The 14,132-nt window shown below is 32.9% G+C and overlaps 1 protein-coding gene across 1 annotated transcript in view; it reads right to left on the reverse strand.

Annotated features, from left to right (window-relative positions):
• Nucleotides 1–14,132, reverse strand: part of CUNH11orf65 (chromosome unknown C11orf65 homolog) — a 42,356-nt gene that overhangs the window by 8,506 nt on the left and 19,718 nt on the right. Inside the window, exons 4-6 of the mRNA XM_025047905.1 lie at nt 9,551–9,604; nt 9,222–9,422; nt 7,671–7,801 (exon numbers count right to left, since the gene is read on the reverse strand). Coding sequence (XP_024903673.1) covers nt 7,671–7,801; nt 9,222–9,422; nt 9,551–9,604 — 386 coding nt within the window. The remainder of the gene's footprint in view (nt 1–7,670; nt 7,802–9,221; nt 9,423–9,550; nt 9,605–14,132) is intronic.

The following is a 14,132-nucleotide window of genomic DNA, read 5'->3' on the forward strand; positions in this document are numbered from 1 at the left end:
TGTTTTGATTTATTTGATTCCATTCATTTCTGGCTTGTAAGGTTTGCACTGAGAATTCCGAAGATAATCTAATGGGCTTACTTTTCTAAGTTACTGTTTTCTTCTCCTTGGCTGCCTTGAGAATTCTATTTTGCCGTTAATTTTTGATAACTTTAATACAATGTGTCTTGGCAAAGACCTTTTTGGGTTGAAATAATTGAGTTGACTTCTTGAATTCTAAGCTCCAGCTCATTCCTTAGATTTGGGAAATTCTTGTCCACTATTTGTCTGAAATGCTTTCTAGTACCTGTTCCTTTTCCTCGCCTAGTTCTTGAATTTCTCTTTCATCATTTTTCATTCTTCGGTTTCTCTCTTCTTCCTTCTGATTTGTTTCTAGATATCCATCTTCGATATCACTGATCCTTTTCTCCATTTGGTCGATTCTGTTTCCTAAGCTTGCTATTTCATTTTTCAACTCTCGTAGTGTGTTCTTCATCTCCAGAAATTCTAGTTGGTTCTTTTTGAGGGTTCCAATCTCCTTGCTCTGCTCATCTAGGTGTTCTTTCAATTCCTGAAATTGTTGATATGACTCGTTTTGGAACTCACTGAGTTTTTTCAGAAGTAACATCTTGAATTCTTTGTCACTTAAGTCGTATATTTCTATGTCTGTAAGCTTATTTTCTAGAGATTTTTCTCTTTCTTTCTGAGATGCCTTGTCATCTTGGTTGTTTATGGTGTTTAATGGACTATTTCTCCGACTGGGTATTAATGGAAATTTATTCTGTAGTAGCTCTTATGCGCAGATCCCACAGAGATGTGCTTGTGCGCAGTTTGGGTGTTTTTGTTGAGGTTTAGATTTCAGCTTATTGTTGTTTCAAGGGGAGAGATCTTAGGACGTATCTTACTCCACCATGTTTCCCCTGCCATCGTTATTTTCTTCTCATCACATGTGATTAGTATAATGTCACCAATGTAATAAACAGACATGATATGTTCTGTGTGAACTAAGATGAGAGCTGACATAGTTCTGAGAGTAAGATGTAAAGATAACTCTCTATTCTCTCCATGTAAACACACACTGCTTCTTTTTTTGCTTACTGACTAGGATGAGAAAGAACACATTTGCCAGGTCAATAGCAGCACACCAGGTGCCAGGAGCTGTGTTGATCTGCTCCATTAAAGAAACCACATCTGGAAGCTTAGCCACAATTTGTGTCACTACCTGAACTCTATCACTCCAAAGTTCCATTTTTCCCAGTGAACCAATCCCATCAAAGATTTCCCTGCTGTCATTTCCAGTTTATAAAAGACAGTCAACACAGAGTTCATCAAGAACTCTGGTGGGCCCCTCATTTCTTAATGACTTTATGAAAAGTATATCGTCTGGGGCATCCTGGGGTTACAGCTAGTGGGTGGCATAGTTCTGAGAGTAAGATGTAAAGATAACATATATCATTTACAAACAAACATATATATCATATCAAATACAAACAAAGATATCATTTCCTGAGCCTTCAGAAATCCTTTTTCTACAGTATACCAGAGAAGTTTAGGCATTTTGTAACTATAAAACTTTAGTCAAGTTCAGGCTTTGATTAGCCAACCTAACACTATCGACACCACTACTGGGTACTCAAGCCAACACTTTAAATCCATAATCTCCGATGAGTATGGTCAGATCAATAAATTTAGCCTGAACAACTATTGATATAACAACTTTAGAATCCACTTCCACACATGCTTCTGAGGCTCCTATCAATATAAATCGGCAAGTTCTTTTAACTCTTTTGGTTTATAAGCCATCTCCTGGAATTGACCTTGTACCTCTCTATCTGGGATATTCTCAGCTACCTTGTACCTCTCTATCTGGGATATTCTTAGCTACAACTCTCACCTTGGGCTGCCAGGCAATGAGACATGGTTGTAGGGGAATCCTAAGTGTACAAGGGAACTGTACCAGGTACAGTCACTGAAAGGCTTTTATGCAGAGAAGGGCTGGTTCCCCCCAAATATAGAAGGTTTCCTCCAATAAACAGGGGAATTTAAAGGTTCAAAGTTCTCAGCCTTGTCTATAGCTGTCTAAATGTCCCCATTCCAAGTCTAAAGGTTCTACTTCTTCTCCACTAGTTCCCTTACCTTAGTGTGTAAGACCTGACAGGTTAAGCATTTGGTTGCACTGCAGGCACTGTTACCCTGTGACCCTTGCAACTAGCCCCTGGGTTGACCGCAACCCACTCTGCGACTACAGGAGATGAAGGACTACTTCATGGAGATCTTCTGATTGTCTGCACATGTTCTTTTAATTTTTTTTACAACTTTATTGAGATATAATTCATGTACAGTAAACATATTTAAACTGTACAACTTAAAGAGTTTTGACATAAGTATACACTTATGATTCCATCACAATAAAAAAAAACGAACATACCATCAACCCCCTAAAGTTCCTTGTGTGTCTTAGTAATCCTTCCCTCCCTCCTTCCTCTCACTCTCTTCTCCATACAACTACTGATTTGCTTTGTATCACTACAGATTTGTTTGTATTTTCTAGATTTCACATATATAGAATTTTTGGACTGGTTTCATTCATTCAGCATCATTTTTTTTAAAGACTCATCCATGTTGCTATGAATATCAATAGTTCATTCCTTTGTATTGTTGAATAGTATTCCATTGTGAAGATAAATCACAATTGTTTATCCACTGACTTTTGGGTTGATAAACATTTGGGTTGTTTCTGGATTTTGGCTATTATAAATAAAGGTGTTATGAATCTTCATATACAATCTTTCTGTGGACACATGTTTTATTTCTTTTGGGTAAATACCTAGGAGCGAAACGGCTGGGTTGAATGGCAGGTGCATTCTATAACTTAACTTGTATCAAAACTGCCAAGCTGTTTTCCAAAGTGGAGGTACCAGTCTGCATTTTCTCCATATCTGTGTCAAAAATTAGCATGGCGGGCTATTTTAGCCATTCCTGTGGGTATGTAAAGGTATCTAATTATCGTTTTGCTTTGCACTTCCCTAACAACTAATGATGACAGTCATGATTTAACTTGTGCTTATTTGCTACCCATATATCTTCATTGGAAAAGTGTTTGTTCAAATCTTCGCCCATTTTTAAATTAGGTTGTTTTCTTATCACTGAGTTTTGAGAATTTTAAGAAATATCCTAAATATAAGCTTTTTATCAGATATTTTTTGCAAATTCTTTCTTCCTGCCTGTGGCTTGCTTTTTTATTTTTATAATAGTGTCTTTCAGAGAGCAAAAGCTTTTAACTTCAATGAAGTGCAATTTAACAATATTTTTCTTTCATACTTCATGCCTTCTGTGTCCTACTTAAAAATTGTTGTCAGAATCAAGGTCACTAAGATTGTTGTCCGTTGTCTACTTTTAGATATTTTATGGTCTATTCTTATATTGAGATCTATCATTGCTTTCGAGTTAATTTTACGTATGGTGGATGATATGGGTCAAGGTTCATTTTTCCGCATTTGAGTATCCAATTTGTTGAACAGAATATCCTTTTGCAATTATGTTGCCTTGGTGCCTGTGTTAAAACTCAATTAACAATGTATGTGTGGGTCTGTTACTGAACTCTCCATTCTGCTCCATTGATCTATATGTCTATCTTAAGCCAATACCACAATATCTCAATTATAGTAGCTTTATTATAAGTCTTGAAATCAAATAGTGTAAGTCTTCCAAATTTTATTTTTCCAAAATTGTTTTGGCTATTCTATTTCCTTTGCAGTTCCATATATACATTTTCAAATCAACTTGTCAATTTCCACAAAAACCAGCTGGAAATTTTGATTGTGATTGCATTGAATGTATAGATCAATTTGGAGACAATTTACATCTTAACTATATTGAGTCTTCTGATCTATGAATACCTTATGTCTTTTCATTTATTTAAGTCTTCTTTAACTTTTTTGAGCAATGTTTAGTAGTTTTCTGTGTACAGTCATGCAGAATTTTTCTTCGATTTATGCCTAGGTATTTCATATTTTTTAATATTACTACAAATGGTATTTTTTAAAATTGAAGTTTCTAATTGTTTGTTGCCTAGATATGGGAATACAATTACTTTCTGTATCACTCAACCCTGATAAACTCATTTATTAGTTCTAGTACCTTTCGGTAGATTCTTTAGGATTTTGTACCTAGACAATCATGTCAACTGTGAATTAAGACAGTTTTAGTTCTTCCTTTCCAATTTCAATGTCTTTTTCCTCCCTCTTTCTTGCCTTACTTGACTGATTAGGACCTCCAGGGTAATATTATAAGGAAATGGCAAGAACAAACATCTCTGCCTTGTTCCTGATTTTAGAAAGGCTTCAGTCTTTCACCATTAAGTATGTTAGCTGTAGGTTTTGTTTTGTTTTGTTTTGTTTTGTTTTTAATAGATGCCTTTCATCAGATTGAGAAGATTCTCGTCTATTCCTGGTTTGCCAAGAGTTTTTAATATGAATTGTTGTAAGAATTTTTCTGCATCTATTGAGATGATCATACCTAGTTTTCTTTTTAAGTCTGTTAACATGGTGAATTGCATTGATTGATTTCCAAATGTTAAGTCAACTTTGTATTCCTGGGATAGACTCAGTCTGTTATTTATTACCCTGTATCTCTGTTCATGAGAGATATTGGTTGTTATTTTCTTATAATATATTTTTATTCTTATAAGCCTTGAGTGTTTTTATGTTTGGTAATACCTTATAGAAATTGTTGGGATGTGTTCCCCCTTTTTCTGAAAATATTTTTGCAGAATTTGTATTATGTCTTTCTTAAATGCTTGCTAAAGTTCACCAGGAAATCTATCTGGGCTTTGCGTTTTCTTTGTCAGAATTTTTAAAAACTTTAAATTCAAATTCTTTAATAGATATAAGACTATTCATGTTATCTTTATTTGTTTTTCAGTGAGCTTTGGTTTCTGTCTTCCAATAAATTATTCTTTCACGTAATTTTTCAAATTTATTAAGTTGCTTGCAATAGATCTATACTACTTTAATGTCTATGGGATCTTTAGTGATATCTCTGCTTTCATTTCTAATGTTTCTGATTTGCATGTGTTCTCTCTCTTTTTAAAAATTTATTAACAGGTTTATAAATTATATTGCTCTTTTCAAAGAAAACAAGCTTTGATTTCATTGATTTTTCTCTGATGGTTTTATGTTTGCAATGTCCTTGATTTTTGCTGTTACCTTCAGTATTTTGTTTCTTCTACTTGCTTTGGGTTTAATTTGTTCTTCTTTTAGATTCTTATGCTGGAAGCTTAGAGCATCGATTTGAGATCCTTCTTCTTTTTTTAATATAAGTATTTTAATGCTATAAATTTCCCTGTAAGTACTGGTTTAGTTGCATCCTCAAATTTTAATATGTTCTATTTTTATTTTCATTAAACCAAATATATTTTCAAATTTCCCTGTGACTTCTTTGACTCATAGATTATTTAAAGGTTATGCTGTTTAATATCCAAATATTTGAAGGTTTTCCAGATTTTTTTTGTTACTAAGTCTATTCTATTTTTAATTTCTCTTTAATTCCATTGTAATTGAAGAACTTCTTTAGTCTGATTTTTATCTTTTACATTTGTGGATGTTTGTTTTATGGCCCAGAATATGAAAAAATATATAGTTTGTGTTTTTGGGTGTGGTGCTCTATAAATGCCAACTATGACAAAAATTTCAAGTTGGTTTATAGTGTTGCTCAAGTTTTCTATCTCTTTACTAATTTACTGCCCATTTGTTGTATTAATTTCTAAGAAAATGCTTTTGGAATCTGTTATTATAATTTTGAACTTGTCTTTTTCTCTTTTCAGTACTATTGGTTTTGTTTCATGTATTTTGAAGCTCTGTAATTAGGTAAGCAAGCATTTAGAATTATTATGTTTTCTTTATAAATTTACTCCTTTATTATTTTAAATGATCCATTTTATCGCTGGAAATATACTTTTCTCTGAAATCTACTAAGTTGATATTAATACAGTCACTGTGGCTTTCTTTTGATTACTGTTAGAATGACCCTCTTCCATGCTTTTACTTCTAATCTATTTGTGCTTTACATTTAAAGTGAATTCTTGTATATAACATATAGACCATTTACATTTAATATGATTATTGACATGGTTGGTTTTAATCCACATCATGCTATTCATTTCCTTTTTGTCCTATGTTCTTTGTTTCCTTTCCTCTTTTTTCAGACTTCTCTTGGATTAATTGTTTTTTTATGATTCTACTTTATCTCCATTATTAGCTTATAATAGAGGTTTACATCTTTGTTGCTATGGTTGATTTTATGGTTGCTTTAGGGTTTGTAGTATACATCTTTAATTATCTTTAAGCAATATTATACCACTTTGCATGTAGTATAAGGAACTTCTAACAGTATATTTCCATTTCACCTTTCCCAGCCTTTGTGGTATTGTTATCATACATTTAACTTTTACACTGCTATAAATTAATAAATACTGCAATACATTGTCATTGTTTCTGCTTTAAATAGTAAATTATCTTTAAAAAATTTGAACTTTATTTAGCAATTGTATCATATTTTTATTATAGTTATTTTTATAATTAAAACTTGTTTGAAATGAAGATTTTCAATATAAGAGAAAAGGAGTACAATTGTGGAATTGAGAATTTAAGTAGAACTTGATTAGCAATATCAATACTAACTCATTCCTTTATAATAAAAAATTTAATATCTATCTTTTTAAAAATTATGGTAAAAACATATAACATAAAAGCTACCACATTAACTATTTTTAAGTGTATAGTTCAGTAGTTAGTTAATTACCTTTTAAAAAGATTTAAATAGTAAGAAAAAAGTTCTTTACATTTACTTACATAGTTATCATTTTTGGTATTCTCCATTCTTGTATGAATCCGGATTTCTAATTAGAATCATTTCTTCTGCCTGAACTTCCTTTAACATTTCTTGTAGTACTGGTCTGTTCATGATAAGAGGCCCCAGCTTTTGTTTGTCTGAAAAGTTTTTCTTTCATATTCACTTTTTAAAGATATTTTTGGTGGATCTGTTGCTAATAATTTATTTTCTCAGATGAGATTTATTTTCCTGCTTCTTTGCATGCCTGGTAATGATTACTATATGGTAGACACTGTGAATTTCATATGATTTTAGGTACTGGAGTGTTTTGTATTCCTTTAAATATGTTGGGGCTTTGTTTTGGTATGCAGTCAAGGAAAGCTGAAAACAATTCTATTTTTTGACATTTGCTTTTATCATTTGTTAGATAGGTCCAGAATGATTTTTAGTGTAATCCACATAGTCTCTTAGGGCAGAAAGAAGGGTTGAGAAGGGTATAGAGTGGGTTTTAAGGGCCAAATGAAAGTTATGTGATATATAAGAGTAAATGCTTATTTTCATATCCAATGTTCTAATAGACTGTGATTTCCTTGAGGTCAGAGACGACTTGTCTTTTCTCATTTATATTCCAGAGATTAAGAATGTCTGACACATCATAAGCATTTATTAAATGTTTGCTTACTATGTATTTTTTAAAATATAATTTTAACCTTACATTGTCTTTTAAAAATAACATGTACTTATTTTAGTAGTGATAGCAATTTTTTAAAAAACTTAAAATACTGTATAATTCCTTAGTAAGTCTAAATATTTCTTTTTTTAACAAGATAAAATAAAGTCTAAATAATTCATCAACTTACATTTGCCTCATCCATTTTATTTTTTTAATTTTTCTTTTCTTTTCCATATCTTGCCTTCTCTTCAGTTTAGAGAAATGGAATGTACTTTCCTTTTCGTCTCCCACCATTACATCTTCAGTAGATATCCAAAACTATTGAGAAATTAAAAATGAATATAGAAAATGTTGAAATACTGATTGTGAGGTTATCTGGTTATAGACAAGAACTTTTTCGTGTTCAGTAGGAATATGCCAAGATAGAAATAGAGAAGAAGATAAACTCTGTTACAGTATTTCTAATTAAGTGATAGGTGAGTAGCACATTGTGAGTAGCACTAGTGTACTGAGGTACTTAAAATGCATTTGTTGAATGAATAAATGAATAGACATATTCTAAAAGTATTTCTCATGAGAACAGACATGGCCAACTCTTAGTGCTGTTGGCTTTTGAAGACTCTAATCCTCAAGGAGTATAGGTACCCTCCAAGAACACAGAAGTCTTACCGTTATATTCCAAGAGTTTTTGACTTTCCCTGAATAACACTTTATCCTAACTGGCTGTCTATTCTCCTACTTCTGATTCATTTCCTTTCTCCCACCATACACATATAAGTAACAAGGAGGAGAGTTTGCTATCCCCCACAATACTCTGTATTTGCCACTATTAAAGCACATATTTATTGCACTGCACTGAAATATCCTGTTAACTGACACTCTCCCTAACTAAAAGGCAAACAACTTGATGGAGAGGGACTATTCATATTTACTATTGTATCCGTAGAATCTAGTACAACCATGCCTGACACATGGTTGGTATGCAATAAATTTTGTTAGATGAATGAATGAATTCATAATTTGATCATTTTCACTTTTCTTACTCAGTATATTCAACATACCATATTCTACAGTCCTGTCTACCAGAGATTGAGGATTTGAATGAAGATACTTGAGGCCATATAAACAGACATCTAGAGCTAAGAAACCAGATCATGTTAATCTAGCTTACAAATATCTTTAGGTAAAAATTATCTCTGCAAAAAGGCTATTAAACATGAGGGTCTATAGAAAAGTCCCTGAATTACATATACACATTAGAAACTATGTATATTTAAAATCATTCTGTTCAATTAATATTAATGCATGTTAAATTCCCCAACACCATAAAAATACAAATGATTTTTAACAGTCTTTGCTGTTACAAGTTCTATAAGAGAAATGTCATGTTGTTCTCAAGAACTCTCAACTCTAGTCCAAGGATTAATACAGAGTCAACAACATCTTCAAATTTACTTTGTTATAAAGATGGCAAATTGCTGAGTATCAGAGAATATCTAAAGATGGCCTAGATTAAAGCTAATTACTACAAGGAGAAGTAAATGTAAGAAAAAAAGGACATAGTCCTATATCTTGAAGTACTATTAGTAACCCCATAGAGGTTAACTTAAGCAATTTTTATCAGCTAAATTACTAGGATTTACTATTTTAGAAACAAATTGTAAAATTAATTTTTAAAAGGACAAGTTAGTTTCTAAATACATAAGATTCAAAATTATTAATATTTCTCTTTTCTTACCCTATCAGAAACAGGCCTCCAGCCATTGTTCTCTATACGACGATACCAGCCACTATGATCCTCTTCTTGAAGATTATCACTTTTAATATAAGATGCATATTTTGCTGAAAGTTTTGTGTAATCTCTAGGGCTATTAGCACACAGATCCTCAACATGTCTCTGAGTGAAAATTTTATAGTATATTTCAGGTGGAAATTTAACCTGTAGATGAAACAAAGGACCATTGTAATCTAATTACAAAAATGGTTAACGTTTTTTTAAAATTACATCTTTTAAATTTCTTATGAATGTGCTTTAAAACTACCAAATAAGAATTCATCTGTACTTACACCACCAAATCTGAATCTTACATGAACACCAGCTGCAGCATCTAGAAGCTCTGCCTATAAAAAGAAAAAATCACTCTCCAACATTCTGTATATATCAATTCATTACTTCTCACTCTATCATATTAAAATAGTTGCTGAGTATTGATTATTTATGAAATAGATCAAGTGAATAAACATCAAATAATTATTTTTAACTTAGACACTATTTTAAGATTTAATTTCTTATGGATATCCAATAAGTAAAACAGCCTACATGATAACTGGAAAAATGATACCAAACTATGTTTCCTTTCTATGCAATATGTAAGTATAAAAGCCAAGTGATTTGTTATTCATAAAACAGAAGTTTTAAACAAGTCCTTAAATATATGATTTACATAATAAATATTTTCTTCCAGGTAAATTCAGAGAAAAAAATTGTGACTGATCAATCTGAGTTTAACACAAGATGACCTTTCCAAACTAGCTTTTATTAAATCAAAAATCCATGTTTAAATTTGTAAGAATTATATGTAATTGATCTAAATTTTAGTGCCCTGGACCAAATGGAAAATAGAGAAAAAAATTTTGGTCTTCTATCAGTGGACAGTTCAAACTTGTCTCCTGATAATATTAAACTAGGTGAGAAGGCATAATGACCCTAGAGATCTAATGCACAGTATAGTAAATACAGAAAAAAATAATCATCAAACTTACTAAGAACTTAGAAATAAGAACTTAATTATGCCAACTACTAAAAATAAAGGATAATAATGTAACATGATAGAGGTGCTAATCATCACTAACATGGCAATCATATTTACAATTATTAAATGTAGCAAATTAACATGTCAAACTCCTTAAAGTTACACAATTTTATATGCCAAATATATTTTAATAAAAATATAAATAAATAAATCAGAAAGAAGATACAAATAACTAATATCAAGAACGAAATAAAGAGAAACTGTTATAGATTCTGAGACATTAGAAAGATTATAAAAGTATATTATAAACAACTTTATGCAAATAAATTTGAGAATTTCGATGAAACAACTTCCTAGAAAAATACAACTATCCAAACTAGCACAAGAATAAATACAAAATACAAATAGACTTATAAGCTGAATTTGTAATTTAAAAATCTTCCCACAAATAAAAACTTTTGGCACAGATGGATTCATTGGTAAATCCTTCCAAACACTTAAGAAAGAAACAATAATCTATGTTTAAAAAATTCTAGAAAACAAACAGAAAAGGAACATTTCCCAATTTATTTTAAGAGGCCAGCTAAATTTGATACTAAAATCTGACAGAGACAATATGAGAAAGTAAATTACATGTTCTGCAGGAATATAGGTACAAAAATTTAAGTAAAATATTAGCAAACTAAATTTAGTGATATTTAAAAAGGATAAGACATCCTGACCAAAATGTGTGTATTCCTGAAATGCTAAGTAGTTTAATATTCAAGTAAAAGAAAAATAATGTCTCAATAAAGGAGAAAAATATTTAACATTCATTCTTGGATTAGGAGAAAAAAACTTTTTTAGCTCAATAAGAATAGAAGTAAATTTTCTTAATCGGATGAAATTATTCTACCAAAATAAAGCCCTATAGCATACCTCATCTATAATGATAAAATATTAAGCACTTTCCTTTGAAATCAAGTGTGAAACAATAGTTACCACTTCAAATCACCACTTTACTGAAGGCTGTATTTAGTGTAGAAGGGCACAAAAAGAAATAAACTGTATAATGATTGGAAAGGAAAATAGTAAAACTCATTTTGAGGATAGCATGCTTGCTTACATAGAAAATCCAAAAGAATCTATCTATAAATTATTAGAATTAATAAATGAGGGTAACAAAGCTGCTGGGAACAAAGCTAATAAACAAAAGTTGATTATCTTCCTATATACTAGAATCAAAAATTAGAAAATAAAAATTTTCTAATTGCCGTTTAGAGGAGCATGAAAAAGCAAGGTATAAATCTAACAAAAGATATGCAACTCCTCTATACAGAAAGTGATACAGCATTATCGAGAGAAATTACAGAAGAGCTAAATAACATTGCAGATTGGGGTTTCTGGGAGAAAATGCTGACATGCAGTTTGGGTGCCATATGTTTATTAGGGATCAGCTCCTATGAAAGGAAGGAAAAGGGAGGATTTGAACTGCAATACAGACCTTACAAAGCCTGGGACAATCTTACTGAGAGATCTAGAGTGAATATTGCCCAACAGAGTTGTTCTACCTCAAACTGGTCTTTATACCCCTTCCCCACCCCGCCACCCCTCACACCTTGAACACTTTAGTAGAAACTGAAGATGCTCACAGCTGGAGGCTGTCTGCTGATCACAATCCCTGTGATTGGGCATTAAAATCCTCTTGTGAAGAGGAATCTGGGCAGCATGGATTGGGCTCTCAATATTGTTAAGATGCCAGTCTTCCTCAAATTGATACTCAATACAATCCAATCAAAATCCCAACAGATTTTAAAAATGTTCTTTAAATTTTGGTAAGATACACAAAACGTAAATTTATTACTAGTGGCATTTAGTACATTTGCAATACTGTACAGCCACTATCTCTAGAACATTTTCCTCATTCTGAAAGGAACTCCACCCCCAACCCATTAAGTAGCAGCTCCTCAGCCTTGTCCTTCCCAGGCTTTGGGTCTGCCTGTTCTTGCCCTGTCTGCCATCCCTTTCCCCCTGGTGGCTGTGGGTAGTGTATGACTTTAAGTACTAGAAGCCAGCCCAGCCTTGGGACTGTATGGAAGTAGATGAAACAAAGGTAAGCCTCTGTGCCGATCCCTCTAGAAACTACCAGACAGGTCAAAATACTAAACCACAATTTTTTACAACAGATCTGTATTTGACCCTCTAGCCCTAGCCAGCCACATACAGAATGTGAACCTTTGTCCCCATAGCTGTCACCAAGTGGGGAATGAGGGTTGTTAGGTGGGTAAGCAAAAACACCACAATGCTTCTTTACTGAAATTTTGCAGCCTTTTTCTTCATTAAGTACTTTCCTGGTTACGCTAAATTTTGCTTTTTTAAAAATATTAGATTCCAGATTTCCAATAAAGTTGATTCTGACAGTTATTCTTAGAGCTTCCTACTACATTACTTTCCATGATTAGTGGAGGATTGTGTGTGTGTGTGTGTGTGTGTGTGTGTGTGTGTGCGTGTGTGTGTGTGTGTGTGTGTAAATTTTAGAATTCTAAATTCTAAAATGGAAATAGAAAGCATTCTAGAATTGCCTGGAAATGTCTTCTTGAAGAAGAATTATAAGATGAGGGTATTCCTTACCACATAACAGACTTGTTATAAAGCTATAGTAATTAAGACAAAGGTAGAAAAATGAACCAATGGAACAGAAATGAGAATTCAGAAATAGATGCACACATCTATTGATCACTTGATTGGTCACTTGGTCACTTGATTTATGATAAAAAGTGGTACTGCAGAGCTGTAGAGAAAGAACTATCTTTTTAATAGGTAGTGTTTAATCATTTCGATATCTACATGGAAGAATATGAAATTGACCTCTACCTTACACCATACACAAAAAAATCAATGCCAGGTGGATTGTAGATCTAAGTAGGAAAGGCAAATCAATAAAGTTTATGTAATATAAGAAAATATTTTTATGTCCTCCTGGTTGGTAAAGTTTATTAAAAAGCACCAAACATTCAGAAAATGATTGATAAAATGAACTACATTAAAATTAAGAACTGTTCATCAAAAGACAGCCTTGCTTCAAAATATTAACTTAGGGGTTGGGGAAAGTAGCTGGAGGTGTAGATGAAGCGAGATTGGCTATGACTTGCTAATTGTTGAAGCTAGGTGATGGGGATATGGTGGTTTATTTATTCTTTCTACTTTTGTATGCTTGACATTTTTCATAATAAAAAAAATCAATGCAAAGACTCTATTAAGAGAGCAACAGATTTGGAAAAAACATGGCAGAGTGAAAAACGTCCCCTGATCTCTCCCCTTGAAACAACAATAAGTCGAACATCTAAAACTCAACAAAAAACACCCAAACTGCACACCAGCACGTCTGAGCGTAGGATCTGCGTGCCTAAGAGCTACCACAGGTCAGAACCCCGGGTTTTGGGTGGTGGACTCGGAGGAATAAAGAAGCCGCCTCTCCCAGCCGCCTGAGCTCCTTGCAGAAGGAGGGGCAAGGGTGAAGGTGCAGTAACTTCCCCGAAAAACCCTGCCTGGAAGTACCAGAACTCACACGTGGCCGGCAGCAGGGCCCAGTCATCAGAACAGAAAGCAGAGAAGCAGGATGGGACCTCAAAGTAATAACAGTTGATTTTTGCCGGCCTCGGCTGCAAACCCAAGGCTGAACCATGGTCCCCATTCCCCAACCCAGAAGGCCCTTCCCCCCATACCCTCTGAGACTGAACACCTCGGAGCCCCAGGAGAATCTGAGCAAACGCTGCCAAAACTGCTGCTAACACCGACAGGGACTGAAACTGAGGGTAGTGAGCGTGATTAAATATCTATCAGAAAATAAAAAAGTCATTTTTAATGCTTTATTTAAAGCAAAGATCCAAGAGAATTAGATGCCACATACTGAAAAC

This window comes from Pteropus alecto, unplaced genomic scaffold (assembly GCF_000325575.1).
Source record: "Pteropus alecto unplaced genomic scaffold, ASM32557v1 scaffold385, whole genome shotgun sequence".
Classification (NCBI taxonomy): Eukaryota; Metazoa; Chordata; class Mammalia; order Chiroptera; family Pteropodidae; genus Pteropus; species Pteropus alecto.